Source organism: Heptranchias perlo, chromosome 1 (genome assembly GCF_035084215.1).
Source record: "Heptranchias perlo isolate sHepPer1 chromosome 1, sHepPer1.hap1, whole genome shotgun sequence".
Lineage (NCBI taxonomy): Eukaryota > Metazoa > Chordata > Chondrichthyes > Hexanchiformes > Hexanchidae > Heptranchias > Heptranchias perlo.
Genome location: NC_090325.1, coordinates 69,752,171 through 69,771,420, shown reverse-complemented (window position 1 = coordinate 69,771,420; position 19,250 = coordinate 69,752,171). Strand labels below are relative to the sequence as shown.

At 41.7% G+C, this 19,250-nt stretch overlaps 1 protein-coding gene across 1 annotated transcript in view; it reads right to left on the bottom strand.

The window, feature by feature from the left end:
* The window catches only part of ndufaf2 (NADH:ubiquinone oxidoreductase complex assembly factor 2), a 179,712-nt gene that overhangs the window by 14,493 nt on the left and 145,969 nt on the right, over positions 1–19,250 (bottom strand). The window contains exon 3 of the mRNA XM_067986466.1: positions 13,686–13,726. Within this exon, the coding sequence (XP_067842567.1) occupies positions 13,686–13,726 (41 nt within the window). The remainder of the gene's footprint in view (positions 1–13,685; positions 13,727–19,250) is intronic.

The following is a 19,250-nucleotide window of genomic DNA, read 5'->3' as shown; positions in this document are numbered from 1 at the left end:
AGGACTGGGCATGCTACAGTTTGCTGATGACATGGCTATTTGGGTATCCTCTCTTGTTGGGTGTCCTGGTCAATATTATTCCCTCAACCAATGCCTCCAAAAACAGATTATCATTTCATTCATATCACTGGCTGTTTGAGGGACCTTCCTGTGTGCAAATTGGTTGCCACATTTGGCTACATGAAGGTGACTACACTTTAAAAAGTAATTCATGGTAGTGAAGTGCTTAGCGATGTCCTGAGATTCTGATAAGGTGCTATATAAATGCAAATTTGTTCTTTCTTTATCTCATGCAGTGAAATATAGATGCTGCAAATGTCACACTGCTCCTAATACTGGCACTTATAAGAACCTAAGAACGTAAGAAATAGGAGCAGGAGTAGGCCATATGGCCTCTCGAGCCTGCTCTGCCATTCAATAAGATCATGGCTGATCTTCGACCTCAACGCCACTTTCCCGCCCTATCCCCACAGCCCTTGATTCCCTTAGAGACCAAAAAATCTATCGCTATCAGCCTTGAATATACTCACCGACTGAGCATCCACAGTCCTCCGGCGTAGAGAATTCCAAAGATTCACAACCCTCTGAGTAAGAAATTCCTCCTCATCTCAGTCCTAAATGGCTGACCCCTTATCCTGAGACTATGCCCCCTAGTCCTAGACTCTCCTGCCAGAGGAAACAACCTCTCAGCATCTACCCTGTCAAGCCCTCTCGGAATTTTATATGTTTCAATGGGATCACCTCTCATTCTTCTAAACTCCAGAGAGTATAGGCCCATTCTACTCAATCTCTCCTCATAGGACAACTCCCTCATCCCAGGAATCAACCTAGTGAATCTTCGTTGCACCCCCTCTAAGGCAAGTATATCCTTCCTCAGGTAAGGAGACCAACACTGTATGCAGTACTCCAGGTGTGGTCTCACTAAAGCCCTGTACAATTGCAGCAAGACTTCCTTACTCTTGTACTCCAACCCCTTGCAATAAAGGCCAACATACCATTTGCCTTCCTAATTACTTGCTGTACCTGCATGTTATCTTTCTGTGCTTCGTGTACAAGGACACCCAAATCCCTCTGAACAGCAACATTTAATAGTTTCTCACCATTTAAAAAATATGGTTTTTCTGTTCTTCCTACCAAAATGAATAACCTCACATTTCCCCACATTATATTCCATCTGCCACCTTCTTGCCACTCACTTAACCTGTCCATATCCCTTTGCAGACTCTTTGTGTCCTCCTCACAGCTTATTTTGTGATAATATTCTGAGAAGTGCTAGAACACTAGTCTGGAACTACAAATCAGCTGACGTGGCTCCCTTCAGGCTGCAACATCACCCACCTAGCTTTGGGGACAACAAAAGAAAACTTTATATGAGGGCTTTTACCAGCCAGTGTTTTAAATTGAATCTCAGCTTCAAAAATTTCTAATATGAATCTGCCTTCCACACTTAGAATTGGGCCCCAATCAAATCTAAAAGACAAAGTAAAAAAGTTGAATTTGTAATGGTAACACTGAACTATACAGATAATTCCACTTGTGAGGAATACCTTTATAAAACATCTTCTGGAATGAGGTCTTTGCTACTCATGTAATAATAACAATAATTCAGTAGTATACAGCGTGTACCTTTTAGGTGTTCAAATTGAATTAGGTTCCTATTTCAAGAAACCAAAATACACTGACTTAGCAGCAGAAATATTCTTGTGGTGGATAAGAACTGAGAGAGTTAGATTTCTGAGACTAACTTAGCCACATCTGGGTCGGAGACATCAGTGATCACTGAAGCAAAACCAAAAAAAGCCCATGGTGATTAGTACAACTGTCTGAGCCAGTCGAGAAAACCACACATGATGCACACTGTCCCTACACTGTCCATTTTCAGTTGGGACTGTGGCTCTGATAAATCATTAAGAACAACAAGCTATACTGGCACTGAGCCACAGTGAGGCCTGTATGTTGGTGCCATGACCTCGTGTTCTGTGCGTGGAGTATAAACACACAGGCTATGCAGGAATTATTAGGATGTACAATCTGGGTGCCTCTGCATGGCAAAGTAATATGTCTTTCAAAGGAACCATTATTTAAATCACTGAAAGTTGCCTATGTTGAATTTAATACCAACTTATTTTTTGTGACAACTGAAGACAGCTAAATTTCAGGTCTACAGGAAAAAATTACAACGCTTAACAATATCAACTGCAACTTTGAATTTTAATACAGTGATACAGTATGACAATTAGACATCAAAAAAGTCAGTTGTTTTAAATTTGATACCTATAATATTTTTTTTAAAAACAAGTTATATTCTTTTTTCCGATAAATCAACCATTAACTTTACATTTACATAGATGAAATTCCAATCATGGCTTTTGATGAAGGTTGCATTAAAGATGGTGCTTTTATTTTAACGAGGCAGTGGTCCTGATTTGAAATATTAACATGCATGTGCATTTACACACTTATGCGAGTACTTGGATAGGAGCCTGAAAAGATTCAAAACGTTGAAGCGTAATGTCTCCCACAGGGAGAGCTGCATCTAATCAGCAGATGGCCCCTGATAATAGTTATTTATATGCATGTAGCTGAGAGGCTGGTGGAGAATGCTCTTTTCTGAAATACTAGCTTTTGTCGACATTCACTGCAATACCTCTATTGACTTTTTTACCTTATGCCCACTGAAATAAATCTACTTGCCATACTTTATGAATTGTGCTTCTTTTGTTGCATTTCATAGAAGAGCATGCTGGGAGTTAAACACTGCAACCACAAAATGGCACATGTCCAAATTATGTTACTTGTTTGTGACTTATGTACCACTGGATCTAAATGAGAGATGCAGAATTCCTGAAACAAAACTACATAGTTATTCTTATACCGCTATTTGTGCAGCTAAGTTTATCTTAATTACTGTTATTATTCAGTATTACTGAATACCATTCATATTCATATAAAGGGACCTGAAGCATATTTGTGTCGTATGAAGTGCAAAGCAAGTTCAATATTCAACTTTTTAAACAGGAACGTGATAAACACATAATCGTAAGGGGCTTCGGTCTGTAGGCAGGGTTGGCTGGCGTGCTTTTGCTTGCCAACAGTAAGCATCTGACAAACAATCTATTGTTTAACTTATTCATTGAATATCTAGCGTCATTGTACAGATTTTCTGATTAACAAGACACTAATTAAAACTTGTAATGGGCTTGTTATTTTGGCGTGCATTTGTAAGCCGTAACAATTTAGCCTCCCTTCGTAAAGATGTAACAGCAATCAGCAAATTAACCTGAATAGCTGATGTAATTGACGGACAATCCCTTGCTCTGTTTTGTACTTTTTGCAAATCAGCTTTTTACTAAAATCTTTTATGTTATTTGAATATCTGCCAAATTAATAATGAAGTCTATTTCCAATTGCGTAAAACACGAGGCATCTTTAGATTGAAGTCAGTTGCTTGTTTTCTGTCAGGACCCATATGATGTAGCCAGAAAAGCACAGCCCAGTTGTAAACATTAAAGTTGCAGTATCTGCAATTTCGAGCATTAGTGCCTGTCAAACTGGTAGACTTTCTGGATCAGACAGCTTCGTAGTAAAATGCACTATACTATAAATAAGTTGAACCATTTCCAGAATGCACATAAGGAAAATATGGTGGACACTACTGAGTGGACAGAGTGAAGAATTTTGATCAAAATCATAGAACATACTGTGCATGTTTAAAATTTTTATACACTATTAATGGATCTCCCATGGTATGATAGACGTAGAATTATGAGACGTAGCTGTTGACAGCTTCAGTTGAGACAGGTGGAAGTGAGGAGCTTGTGAGCCTGACGAGTGGAGAGAGTTTAGTGATGATTTCTGCAGCTGGGAATGACTTTTTGCAGCAACTTTTTTGTCATTCTGCCGACAAACATCTGGACTTGCTTTTCAATGCTTCTGATAGGGACAGACCACTGGCAGATTTTCATCCCCCCACCTCATAGAATATATGGGTAATAATGCACAAGGACAGCTCTCTCTGCGGCTATGAAAGTGATGAAGTGCAAAGTAAGTTCAATATTCTACTATTTAAACAGGAAAGTGATAAACACATAATCATAACTTTTATGACATGAGCTCATTTCAGGCACTCACTGTGATCTCTGTTAATATTAAGAATCCAACGGTCCTCTTATAGAGGCATAGGCCTCGTTGTAATGATTTTCTGCTCCTGTTCAAGCCACTCTTAATAGGGTCATGCAGTTAAGCTAGCTGATAATCAACTGACTGAGCCAAGCACTGTTCCTTACTCACCCACTGCTCCTCCAGCCTGTTCTGCAATGTTCAGCCAGAACTAGATTTTGAATGGCTGCTCTCTTATTTCCATTCACCCCAACATATCACTCTCATTTTTCACTGGTTTTACACCAATCACTACTCCATTAGATATGCAAATAAATTGATTCAGGAAATTCTTGTGTAAATACCTTTCCAAACCATCAGCGGCACAACTTTTTCCATTAACGTAATGATGGTGCAGCTACATCAGATATGGATATGACAAGGTCCGGCAGAAAAGCGTGGTCACTCATAAGGAAGCTTGGAGCAGTTCAGAAACCACTACCCATACGTCAGTGTGAAGTGTCCCTGAACAGTACTGCCATACACCTGAATAACAGGGCAAAAGCCAACAAGGAAAATCTCTTTGAAAAATCAGTAAAAGTGGAAGTGGTGGGGATTCACATAGGTTCAACTTTGGAGTGAGGAAGACGTCTTCCAGCCATTCTCTACTGGGTAGTGGAGAGAGCATTGGGTTTCATGGAAGCAAGAAAAGCTTGTGGCTGTGACAAAATTTCACCAGAAATGTTACTACACTTTGGCAAGAAGAGCATAAAATGGCTGTCAATCTTTACGCCCTGAGTTATCGAAGAGAGCAAGATGTATAAGATATGGCAGAAAGCTAGAGTGATAGCTATACCAAAACCAGGGAAGAAATACTCCCTTGCAGCTAGCTACCATCCTATATTACCATCCTGTGTCACCTCAAACTACTGGAACGGATAATTCCGCAAAAAATTATGCCTACGGTACAGCAGGCTCTGAAGGGTGACCAGTAGGCTTTAGACCAAATAGGAACAGGTGAGCACATTCTTTCTCTTACCACCTGTATAGAAAATGGTTTTGAACAGAAGAAGACAGGGGCTTGATTCTTGATTTGACAGCAGCATACAATACCATCTGGCACAATGGTCGGTGGGGGGGGGGGGGGGGGGGGGTGGGCATTGGACATTGCGGGGGGTGGGGGGGAGTTGGACATCATGGGGGGGAGTCGGACATTGCGAGGGGCTAAGTCGGACATCGGAGGGGGGAAGGAGTGGGGGTCGGCCGATCGCGGGTGTCCCATCGTGGTGTGCTGAGGGAAGCACTCCTGCTCTACTTGGCCCACAAGCAGTGCAGTAAAGGCATTTACCTCTTGGGTCAAGCCCTTTTCGCCTCCTTTCATCTGCCGGGAATCCCGCGGCCTGGGAATCCTGGCCTGCATGTGTTAAAAATAAAATGTGAGTTAAATTGGAGGCACACAGCCTCTTTAAAATATCTTAGTGACCCACCAGCCTCGAGAGTGGGTTGGTCGCCCGCCCCTCGACCTGCCTCCATCAAAACCGGAAGTGGGCAGGTTAGGGTTGGGTTTCCCGTTTTTTTATTTTTAACCCCTGACCTACCTAGGGGGGTTAAAATTACCCCAGATGTTTCAAGCAGACAATTCCAGGTGATGCTGGGCAATAAGCTGAGCACATGGAGGATCCAGAAGAACAGACTCCCCTGGGGATCTGTTCTTGCTCCAACTCTTTTTCACATATTTACAACAATATTTATGCCTCCAACAATCTTCAGGCCATTCACATACGCAGATGACACCTGCCTGGCTTCAAGAAACAAACTTCAAAAAGCTTGAGGACAACTTAAACCAAGATAAGGTAACCATCAGTGACTATTGTAAAAAGTGGAGATTTAAGCCCAGTGTGTCGTCATTCTTCCATCTTCATCATGCCAATGCTTCATGACAACTCAACATCTTGGATGGAGTGCGGCTGGCACATGACCCAAAACCAGTATATCTAGGAGTAACTCTAGATTGCACACTTACCTACAAGGACCACCTTACTAAAGTATTTCAGAAGATCAACAGCAGAAATAAGAACATAAGAAATAGGAGCAGGAGTAGGCCATATGGCCACTTGAGCCTGCTGCACCATTCAATAAGATCATGGTTGATCCTTGACCTCAACTCCACTTTCCCGCCCAATCCCCATATCCCCTGATTCCCCTAGAGTCCAATAATCTATCTATCTCAGACTTGACTATACTTAACGACTCAGCATCCACAGCCCTCTGGGGTAGAGAATTCCAACGATTTACAGTCCTCTGAGTGAAGAAAATTCCCCCTCATCTCAGTCTTAAATGGCTGACCCCTTATCCTGAGACTATGCCCCCTAGTTCTAGACTCTCCAGCCAGGGGAAACAACCTCTCAGCATCTTACAACCCCTCAGAATCTTATATGTTTCAATGAGATCATCTCTCATTCTTCTGAACTCCAGAGAGTGTAGGCCCATCCTACTCAATCTCTCCTCATAGGACAACCCTCTCATCCCAGGAATCAATCTTGTGAACCTTTGTTGCACTCCCTCTAAGGCAATTATATGCTTCTTTAGATAAGAAGACCAAAACTGTATGAAGTACTCCAGGTGAGGTCCCACCAAAATCCTGTACAATTGCAATAAGACTTCCTCACTCTTGTACTCCAACCCCCTTGCAATAAAGGCCAACTGTCATTTGCCTTCCTAATTGCTTGCTGTAACTGCATGTTAACTTTTTGTGTTTCTTGTACGAGGACACCCAAATCTTGCTGAACACCAACATTTAATAGTTTCTCACCATTTAAAAAATATTCTGCTTTTCTATTCTTCCTACCAAAGTGAATAACCTCACATTTCTCCACATTATACTCCATCTGCCACCTTCTTGCCCACTCACTTAACCTGTCTATATCATTGTGCATACTCTTCGTGTCCTCCTCACAGCTTACTTTCCCACTTAGCTTTGTATCAGCAGCAAACTGGGATACATTACACTCAGTCCCTTCATCTAAGTCATTAATGTAGATTGTAAATAGCTGAGGCCCAAAGCACTGATCCTTGCGGCACCCCGCTAGTTACAGCCAGCCAACCTGATATTGACCCGTTTATCCCTACTCTCTGTTTTCTGTCCGTTAACCAATCCTCGATCCATGCTAATACATTATCCCCAATCCCATCAGCCCTTATCTTACATAACAACCATTTATGTGACACCTTGTCGAATGCCTTTTGAAAATCCAAATATACTACATCCACTGGTTCCCCTTTATCTGCCCTGCTAATTACATCCTCAAAGAACTCGAATAAATTTGTCAAACATGATTTCCCTTTCATAAAACCATGTTGACTCTGCCTAATCATATTATGATTTTCTAAGTGCCCTGTTACCACTTCCTTAATAATGGATTCTAGAATTTTCCTGACAACTGATGTCAGGCTAACTGGCCTGTAGTTCCTTGTTTTCTCTCTTCCTCCTTTCTTGAATAGCTGGGTTATATCTGCTACCTCCCAATCTGCTGGGACCGTTTAATTACTTTATGTTCCTCTCTCTCATTAGCCCCTTGGTTCCCCACTATTTCCAGTGGCCTTCTAAATAAGCCTGCGGGCTCAACTTGGGGAGCTAATGCTCAAACATTGCACAGCTCAGCACTAGCTCTCTGCCGAGATGGAGAATATTATGCTCCTGTGTGGTTAAACTCTTCCCACACAAAATTAATTGATGTACAATTATATCAAACAATAATAATAGGGACTATGTGACCAACAAACGCCAGTCCTCTCAAATATATGGCCTTTTCACATCAGGTGTCATATTGCAGCAAAGAACCTCCTTGAAAAAATCCAAGAGATGCCACTGTTAATTGTATCCATGTGATTTATATCAATTAGTGTTAATTGTATTCAGGTGGTGTGTATCAATTGCGGACTCTCTTGTATCCATTTATATGAGAGCTTATTTAGGGGGTGCACGTTGGGTAATGTTGGTCTCTGTGAATAAAGGTTTGGAAGCAACTGAAGACTAAGCTCCAGTATTCTATCCTTCACCACCTGGCTAGCCAATTTATTACAGCCACAACTGCTACTTTTCAAAGATATATGGGAGGCACCTCGTCCTGACTCATCAGCTGAAGACCAATCTGGACTATCCTACCAACTGTCTTCATGGCAGATGATACCTCATTATGGCGAACAGAATGGTGACGAGCTGCACCCTCTGTGCAGAAATCCCTTCCTCATCACTCAGTCTGATAAGAGACTGCCTGGCTTCAAACTGCCAAGCCATCTCTGATGCAAGCCCAGCTGTTTTAGATGTGGGGTGGTAAGGTTTGCAGCAAATAACTGTTATAAAGTGGATGGCCAAGTCGTGAAGGATCGAATACTAGAGCCTGGTCTTCCGTTGCTTCCAAGCCTTTATTCACCCCTTACACACACACACCACACCCTATATAAAAAGGATACAAGAAAGTCCCCAATTGACACACACCACCTGAATACAATTAGCACTAATTGATATAAATCACAATTAACAATAACCACAACTGAAGACTCAGGAACATCCTTCTCTGTAGCTGTAGTGCAGTTGAGGACACTGCACATCCACTGAATGGCTGCTCATTTCGTGCTGGTATACCAGGACTTGCCAGGCTCCACAATGCTGACACTGAGCAAGGCAAGGAACATTATTGCACAGCATTAATAATGAAATGTCACAAAGAATTTGTAACCAATTTTTTAAAACAAGGCTTTAAGCTTGTAGCTGAGGTATTGAATTGCATCACACTACCTAATTGGATCAGGTAACAAAAAGTGGCTGTCATTTCATCTCAAGTATTTCCAAAAATATTTTAAAATTTTGTAAAGGATTGTGCAAGGAGAAGCAAAGGTTTAAAAAGGATGCTCAAAAACCTTCAGCATTTTCTGAAATTTATACTGAGCAAAACACCCAGTCCAAAATTAAATGACTCAATATAGAATTTAAAAGATGCATGCAATCTAGAAATAGCAGTACCATATTGAATGAGATGTGTCTTCAATTACATTCCAGAAAATGGGAAATACATAAAACTACCTTTTTAAGGTAGTTTAGACATACCATTCACTACTACAGTATTTAGTTTAATGAAAATGTTATTAAATGACATTAGCACCAAATGAGATACTGTGGAGCTGAAATCAGTTTTCAGCAATAGTGAATCGGCAGCCTGTTTTACATGGCCTCAATGGAATAGAAAATCAGGTGCGGTGTAAAACGGGCTGCCGATTCACTATCACCCGTTTTGCGCTTTCACTGAAGACCAATTTCACCCCCTGTAGATTTAATTTTATTATCTCTAAGCAACCAATTAGCTCCCTCTATTGGCCGATGGCAATTCTGTTTCTTTGCGACTAGTTCGAAACTAATCACTGAATTGTACCCGTAGCTTCCTACCATCACCTTTTAAAAAAAAATGTGCATCATTGCAAAAAATTAATTAACTCCATGGTGATCAAAGGAACTGATGTATTTTAGTGAAATATTGCTAAATTTTATGTGCAACTACAATCAAATCTTGCTTCCCTTTTAAAGCAAGTGGATCCTGTGACAAACTTTTTGTGGCTTCGATAAACCTGAAACTATTCAATTTGTTAGCAAACCTTAAATCTACTTTCTTACTAGCAGAACCTAGCTTTCTTTCCAAATTGGATAATCTGATAAAAGTGAAGCGCTTCAACTTTCTTGTGATCACAGTCAATTTGAATATCAATCAAATCCTATTTAATGCCCTATCAAGATTTCATTTCCTCTGGAAGTGAGGCGTGATTCAACAAAATCAAAATTCAAGATGGTTACCAGTGGCACTTGCATTTTCTTGAGCGCATCTTAAAATCCTGCATAACATACAGATACAATAGAAAACAACTACACACACTGAGATAACTAACACTTTTTGTTATTAAAACTCATACACTTTTTGAGGAAAAAATTGTTTATTAGTGGAAACATCTGTTGAAGTGCAAAATACAATTTAACTGTCATTTATGATACAGTATTGTGAGCTATTATAAGATCTTATTAATTATATTCCATAAACTTCATTGTCTCCTTCCAAGTTTGAGAACTGCCCAGAACGACTCTCCCAACCTACCCTCCCAAAAAATCTCAAGGAAAGACAGAGAATGGCAAAAGGAAGAAAAATAAATCCAGAGACAAACAAAATAAACAAGGCTGAAAGAAGTACATCAGCAAAATAGCAGAGTGGAATTCAGAGAAACATGGTGAGGGGAAAAGATTAAAACAAGACAATTCAATCAAAGGACTGAAAAATACAAAAGATTAGTAAATTTGAGGTCAAATAGAATTCATTAAAATAAAAAGACAAAAAACTACTTAATATTTTTTCTTACCATTCCTCATACTAATGGTAACATATAGATATACAATACCAAATGTAAATGGTTAAAAGAAATTAAAATTCTTAGGGTAGTGTGCTGTCAGGATAAAGGCTTCCCACCATCTGCATAATTTCAAAAAGTAAGCTTGTAGGAGATACTGTTGTTCTGTTACTGATTTTCCTTACTGTGGACACCCATCAATTCAGACCTTCCCTCATACTCCAGAGTTGCTCCAATGATGCAAGTTACAGAAGTGCCCATTTGTGACTACTCCATTCTGTCTGTAACATAAATCACCGTAACTCCTGCCAAATAGATGCCATGAACTCACGTCTATTGGCCTATCTAAAGCTGTACAATGTACCCACAAGTACTTAGAGATATTCCGTTCCCCAGGGGTCGGTACTGGGACCACTGCTTTTCTTGATATATATTAATGACTTGGACTTGGGTGTACAGGGCACAATTCCAAATTTGCAGATGACACAACACTTGGAAATGTAGTAACCTGTGAGGAGGATAGTGATAGACTTCAAGAGGATATAGACAGGCTGGTGGAATGGGTGGACACGTGGCAGATGAAACTTAACGCAGAAAAATGCGAAATGATACATTTCGGTAGGAGGAACGAGAAGAGGCAATATAAACTAGAGGGCACAATTCTAAAAGGGGTACAGGAACTGAGAAATCTGAGGGTATATGCGCACAAATCGTTGAAAGTGGCAAGGCAGGTTGAGAAAGCGGTTAAAAAAGCATACAGGATATTGGGCTTTATAAATAGAGGTTTGGAATACAAAAGCAAGAAAGTCATGATGAACCTTTATAAAATACTGGTTCGACCACAACTGGAGTATTGTGTCCAGTTCTGGGCAACCGCGCTTTAGGAAAGATGTGAAGGCTTTAGACAGGGTGCAGAAAAGATTTACTAGAATGATTCCAGGGATGAGGGACTTTAGTTACGCGGATAGACTGGAGAAGCTGGGGTTGTTCTCCTTGGAACAGAGAAGGTTGAGAGGAGATTTGATAAGAGGTATTCAAAATCATGAATGGTCTAGACAGAATAGATAGAGAAACTGTTCCCATTGGCGGAAGGGTCAAGAACCAGGGGACATAGATTTAAGGTGATTGGCAAAAGAACTAAAGGTGACACGAGGAAAAAATTTTTTATGCAGCTAGTGGTTAGGATCTGGAATGCACTGCCAGGGGGCTGGTGGAGGCAGATTCAATCATAGCTTTCAAAAGGGAACTTGATAAGTACTTGAAAGGAAAAAAACATGCAGGGCTACGGGGAAAGGGCGGAGGAGTGGGACGAGCTGGATTGCTTTTGCATAGAGCCGGCATGGACTTGATGGGCTGAATGGCCTCCTTCCGTGCTGTAACCTTTCTATTCTTCTAGTGGGAGAATTCTGGAGTAAACCTTTTACTGAATTGCATATTTAATCAATGTATTGGTATTGGTGCCAATGCAGTGTGCTTCATCCTTACTTTATTTAGTGCCAGAATCCAATTTGCGTGGATTTTTAGTGTGTTTTCGGATCAGTCCATCATCCAGATGAATTTTGGGAATGAGGTGACTTTGCATGGTCAAATACAAATGCTGGGTCCATTTATCTCATATAAAAATTAAGCTAGGTCTAAAGAAAATTATGGAAAAGAAACAAGAAAAACATTTTGCACAGCTTGAAGCTATTTTATCAAACAGCTTAGTCTAATTAGCATTGCTAATATGCCAGTCCTTCATAGAGGTGGATGCCAGGTAGTTAAGAAATCTGCAGAGTGCAGAAATATAGAAGGGAATTTAAAGAAAGCAAACAAAAAAATCTCCACGTGTCATCTTGCCAACACATACTGCATCAATGTAGACCAACTATACCAAGCAGAACATGGTGAGGTTGTTACAAACATCATTAGCTGGTCTAATGCACCCTCATGATGCCTTTAGCGAGTTGGACTGCACCCTGATCATTCTGGAGCTTTATACTACAAAGACAGGATAGTGTGTACTATCTACTGGATGCACTGCAGCAACTCGTCATGGCTTATTTAGCAACACCATCCAAACCTGCGACCTTCACCACCTAGAAGGACAAGGGCAACAGGTGCATGGGAACAACCATCACTTCCAAGTTCCCCTCCAAGTCACACACCATCCTGACTTGGAAATATATCGCCATTCCTTCATCATCGCTGGGTCAAAACCCCGGAACTCCCGACCCAACAGAATTATGGGAGTACCTTCACTACACGGACTGCAATGGTTCAAGAAGGTGGCTCACCATTACCTTCTCAAGGGCAACCACGGATGGGCAATAAATGCTGGCCTTGTTAGTGATGCCCACACCCCAAGAATGAATAATTAAGAAAAAGTTAATTATTGATTTCATAAGTTAACTATCGCAAAGACAGTATTAAAATGTATAGGCAGCTATTGTGCAGTGATCATTACAGGCATTTTTATACAGCTTTATGAAGTAAAGCCCGCTACTAGGCTACAAAATACGTAAATGATATATTTTAGTAACTATACCTTGATCCTAACATAATTTTGTGACTTCAGTTCCTATTTCAGTGACGCATCTCTTTCTAGATTTGTGTCCTGGTCTTTGAAGCTTTGTTCAATTCACTCCCTTTCAAATTCTGATTCTGACCCATTTGCCTGAGCACAATTGCAATTCTTCCAATCTTTTGAGCCTCTACTGATCTGCTAGATCTTGAGTATCCGTTGCTAAATAATAATGATATAATGCTGCTATTTTTTTCATTGAAATATGTATGTATTAGGGAGTGATTGCCTTATTTACCATTTTAAGGCAATCCATGAACTTTTCCCGAAGTACAAATAAGGCACTTTAATCAAGATACATTACACTACTTATAGTAGAATTTATTCACAATAAAGTCCTTATTAAATGTTAGCATATAATCCACTGATGCTTTTGGAACCATGAATTATAGGCTTAACTGTGAATACTGGAATTTTTTAGAAATTGCATGAAGGAGTTTCTGAGTAACAGAAGCAGTGTCCAGTATGTACCAAGCTCCATTCTTTTTTTAACAAGGTTGACCGTTTCTTAGTTTGATGTGTTGTTCATGTTACTGGTTTTAAGTTGATACTGTATTTGTGTTTCTTGTTAGACACCTAACATATTGTTTTGTAAATATTTTAAATAAAAAGGTAATAAAAAGAGCTTGAAACTTACCTCTATGGTGGGTGGGTCCTTTCTGCGCCCTCGTATCCAAGCTGTTAAGAAAGCAAGAAGATCAAAATTCACTAAAAATCAGGTATCTTGTAACATTTTCCTAAGTGCTTAGAAAAGAAATAAATGGAACGTCACATAGGTGATAAAAATGTTCTAAATTCTGATGCAGGCTTGCATTCAAAACATTAACTTTTCTCTTTCAGGTGCTAATTGAACTGTTGTACATTTCTGACATCTGGGGCTCGATTTTAGCACCCGCGATCGGGTGCGTTCCTGGCGGGGGGGTGGCTACGAAGATCGGGGATTCCCGGGGCGAGTCCGGAGCCTGGCTCCAACCCGCCCCATTTCTGGGTTCCCCAATAACACGCTCACATGCGGGCGCAGCCCCCGCATGTGGGACTCCCGCCGGCAATTAAAGCCAGCGGGGTGCCACTTAAGGTATTTATTTTGGTATTTCAGGTCGTTTAGAGACCTGATTAACGTGATATTTTAGGAGGGGTGAGCTTTTGCAAACAACTGGGACTGTTTCCCGTACTGGGGGAAACACTCCCGGTTCAAATGGACGTGTTGCAGCCATCAGCCTGTGGCAGCTGCAAAGGTCCATTTGACAGGTGGGGGGGGAGACCCTCACTCATTGCAAGAGGCCACTCTGTCACTTTGGACAAAGTTTGACCTCCACCACCCTCCTCCGAACAACAAAATTCACCAACTTGTACACTTACCCCAGTGTCCAGACACATGTACCTACCTTTCAGACCCCCTCAGATATACATCTTCCAGATGAGGGCCGCCGTAGCTGCAGTCATGACCTCCTCGGAGGGCGAACAGCATCACCAGCCTCACCGGCCACGCCGTCCACCTCTGACACGTGGAGCTCCACAACACAGTGCTGTGACACATCCACCTGCACAGCAGGAGGGAGGGTAACCGCAGAGAGAGATGCGTCGCAGAGGGCACTACCCTCGCCACAGGGTCCACAGACCGAGGCTCAGCTTCCTGGACCTCTCTGAGCAGCAGTGCACACGGAGGCTCAGAGTCACTCGACATGTAGTCGTGGACATCTGCAGCCTCCTTCATGCCAAGCTGCTCCCGGCTGACCCGAGCACCATCTTCTTACCTGTCACTGTCAAAGTCACCACTGCCCTCAACAACTTCTCCTCCGCATCCTTCCAGGGTACCACCGGGGACATCGCCGACGTCTCTCAGTCGTCTGCACAAAAGAGCCCTGCAAATACACCTACACCCACTCTGCGGTGACACAATGGGTGGCATCAGGTGTGGGTCCTCATAGTGATCCTCAGGAAAGGGCATTATTGCACAAACCAGGCAAGATTTGCAAAAACGTGACAGTAGTGGTGCCAATATAATATGTAATGTGAGTTGCTCAGAAATTAAATATAAGTAACACCCATGACAAACCCTCAAACACCCTTGTGCATCCCCTTCATGCTCACGACACGTTTGCCTTACGCTGCCTACTGCACATATGTGATGCATGCCCTGTGGCTGCAGCACAGGTAGTGGCAGGTTGAGTGAGGCTGACTGTGAAAGAGATGCACGAGAGGGTGAGTATGAGATAGAGCCATGAGATTGTATGAGGATTGGGTTGAGTGGTAGTGGTGGGATGAGTACAGGCGAGGTGAGTAAGTGCAGGTAAGATGAGGATGAGCTTTGAGTGGGTGTGAGGAGTGATGTGACAGAGTAGTGTTGGCAGTGCAGAAGGGGGTGTGGGGTGGGGGCGGTGATGTGGCAGACGGAGTGTAGGGGAATGAGTAAGTGTACTCACTTTGGCTGACCTACTTAGGTCATTGCAGCGCCTCCTGCACTGTATGCAGGTGCGCGATATGTTGGTGACCTCCTCTGCCACCTCGAGCCAGGCCTTCCTGGTGGCAAAGACAGGCCGCTTCCTCCCGTCCGCCGGGGGGGAAGATCTCTGTCCTCCCCCTCCTCCTCACCCCATCCAATAAGAGCTGGAGTGAGGCATCAGTAAACCTGGGAGCAGCCTTCCCCCTGGGCTGCTCCATGCTGTAATTTTTCCTATTTCTTGCAACGTCAGTCAGTGGAGGACTGCCTCTTTAAATAGAGCTCCTCCAGCTGACAGACCTTACTGCACATGTGCAGTCCGCCCGCCGCGCAGCTTAGCAGCGGGGAACCCGGAACAACAGGTAAGTGGATCCAATCAGCCTGCCATTGCGCGCAGGGCAGACTGATTTCACAGGGCGCGTTACCCACGCGCCCAATCGACCCCCCGCTGCCATGGTAATATCGGGCCCTTTGTCTTTTTTTCTCAGATTCCTAGCATTCACAGTTTAAAGAAATATCTCTTCTAAAATTCATGTTCTTTTTATAACAATTCTGTATTGTAGTTCAGTTGTTACTCTGTACATGTACTCTCTGCTAAAGAGCATATCATAATAGCACATCAGATACATTTCTTCCTTCATGGCCATAATAATCATGGGTTTAAATTCATTCACTGGAAGCAAACTCTTAAAGTTAGCAACTTCCCAGAAAAACAAACACCACATTTTTAGACATATACCTGCTGTGTGCTGATTTATAGAGGACCGCTGGCAATATAGCCAGAGGTGGTCTTCACAGTGCACGTAGGTGTACATCCCAGGTGATCAGAATAATCAACAAAGAGTTGGGGAAAAAACTGTTCAGGGATTTGGGGGAGGGCAGTGCAGAACAAATGTTTCACAAATTACAGTTAATTTCTGTTTGTGTTGAAAACCTTATTGTACAATATTGAACTGTACTTCAACGCTGGACCTATTTAAGAACTGAAGCAATTAAACATCAGGAGTATAAAACAATAATACTTGCATTTATATAGCACTTTCTCACATCATCAAAGTGCTTTTGTAGTGCAATGACCGTTTTGCAGGCAAAAGTGACAGCCATTCTGCACTAGCATTGTCCCGTATACAGCAATGAGATGAATTACAAGTTATTCTACTTTATTTGGTGTTATCAGTTGAAGAAGGAATACTGGCCAGGACACTAGGAGAACTTTCTGCTCTTCTTCAAACCGTGCTATAGGATCACTAACATCCAGTTGGACAGACAAATAATATCTTCTGTGCAGATGAATATGACATTGCAAATAAATCAAAATAATAAAACTCATTTTCTGCTGTTGCTAGCTTTATATAGGTAACTCTACTCTCTCATATCTCTGGGCATCTGTAGTTAGGAGATTGGGGCAATCCAGCTTACCAACATCAGCCATGGAAGCCACACTTTAACTCCCCTGATAGCTCTGCGTGTACATGTATTGCCTGGTGTGGACCCAAGCATGCAGGTCAGGAAGATGCTGGAGTAAAACTTCCGCTGGGGTTTTCCCAATCTCCCATTACTTCAGTAGATCACCAGAAACCCTGGAGAAATGGTATAGACAGCTGTTTCTCAAAGAGATTCCACTGATCTTCCGCCAAGGTTAGGGTAGGAGATTGGGAGAATACCTGCAGAAATTTTAACCCTCCTCTCCATGTTTAATCTCTGGTCTATGATGAGATGGCTGACTTCAGCCAGAATGGTGACAGGGTACTACAACTAGTTACAGTAACTTCTAGTGATGAGACGAAAAGAAAAATGAGCCTGGATCCTAATTAGGATCCAGTAACTCCTGATGGAAAGCACCTATTTGTGGGTATTGTGTGAAGGAAGCTGAAACTTAGAAGCAAAGTCGCCTCAGTCAAATAGGCTCCTGACACTCAAGGCTGCTAGTTGAGAATTCAGCCTTCCAGTACTTTACCTATCTGATCTACTGTAACTGTGAATTTTTAAAATTAATCTCTTCAAGCCCTTATTTGGTTTAAATTTAATGAGTCAATTAATTGCTTTTGGAAGATATTTTCTCTCCTTCCCCCGGCTCCTTCATACCATGTGGCATTTCTATGCGAGATGATGAGCAAGCAACCTACTTTTAATGCTATGAAGAAACGCACGGGTTTAAAGAAGAATGAATGAACTTTCACCATATAGCACCTTTCATGTCTTCAGAATGTCCTGGAGCACATCATAGCCAATAAATTACTTTGAAGCATATAGCAAAGTAAACAACAATGAGACAAATGACCAGTTAATCAGGCTTTGGTGGGTTTTGGTTGAAGGATAAATGTTGGCCAGGACACCAGAAGTCCCAAGCTCTTCTTTGAATAGTGATCTTTTATGTCCACTTGATCGGTTAGACAAGACTTCAGTTTAATGTTTCATCTGAAAGACTGCACATCCAACAATGCCGCACTCCCTAAGTACTGGAGTGTCAGCCTAGATTATGTGCTCAACTCCTCAGGTTGGGTCTTGAACCCATTATCTTCTGACTCAGAGGCGAGAGTGCTACCAATGGGCCAAGCTAATACTTAAAATGCCTCCAGGGATTTTGAATCAAATGTCATGCACCCAGTGATAGTAAATGTTATTACATTTAAAACAATATAGCCCAGTTAGTCTGACATCAATGGTGGAAAAAATTCCAACGCATTTTATGGGGTGCTATCGATGTTCATTTAAAGACCCCGTAGGCTTTAAGATATAGTCAGCAACAGGATGTGCCTTATACGTAGATATACTGGAATTGTTTTACAGGTAACTAAATTGCTTGCTAAACGCAACACAGTAGATATAAAATGTAATATAAAATCAGAAAAAGCTGGAAACACTCAGCAGGTCAGGCAACATCTGTGGAGAGAGAAACAGAGTTAATGTTTCCGGTCGATGACCTTTCATCAGTAGATATAATAATCAATTTTGGAGTTTTAGAAGGCATTTGATGAAGTTCCAAGTGTGAGAGTTATAAAGAACTTTAACACTCATGAAATTAATGGCAAACGTGGTATAACATTTAAAAAGGAAGGTGACAATAAATGGAAAAAGCTACAATGGGTATGACCATTTCTGGCCTACCTGCCATTCATAATATGTAACGGTAGAGGGTATTTCTTGTAACAATATAAGGTTTGCTGATGGCACTAATCTATATGCCCAAGTAATGATTATAAGAGGAGATTTATAGAATTCGATGGGATCTCGACCAATTAAGCAGATAGGCTAAGGAATGGTGGGTGAATTTTTAATCAAGATAAACATAAAACTTGTTCATGATTTAAGGATGCCCATTAGTAAAAGTGGAAAGGGACAAGGATTTGTGGATGATTGATCATTCACTGAAAGTACCCGGTTAACATGAGGCTGTTATCAATATGGTTAATCATGCACTGAGATACACCTCAAGAGCATTTGACTAAGTTGAAATAAGTTATTCTGACCTTGAATCTATCATTAATGAGGCCACACTTGGAATACTAAGGCAGATTTTCCTCTTGGCCGGTATGGCAGTGCAACCTCTGCCTGCTCCATGCCTTTGGCCCTGATCGTGGCTGATTTTTGGGGTTAGGGTCATTCTCAGAATTTTGGTGGGCTCCTGATGGTGTTTCCAGTGCCACCAGGTCACCCAGCTTGGGTGAGTGAAGAAGGGGAATAGCTCCAGCACCTGCCGCACCACAGTACGGCCAGCAGCCCTGACAGAAGGCCCATACATGTAACATTTTTTTAAAATTT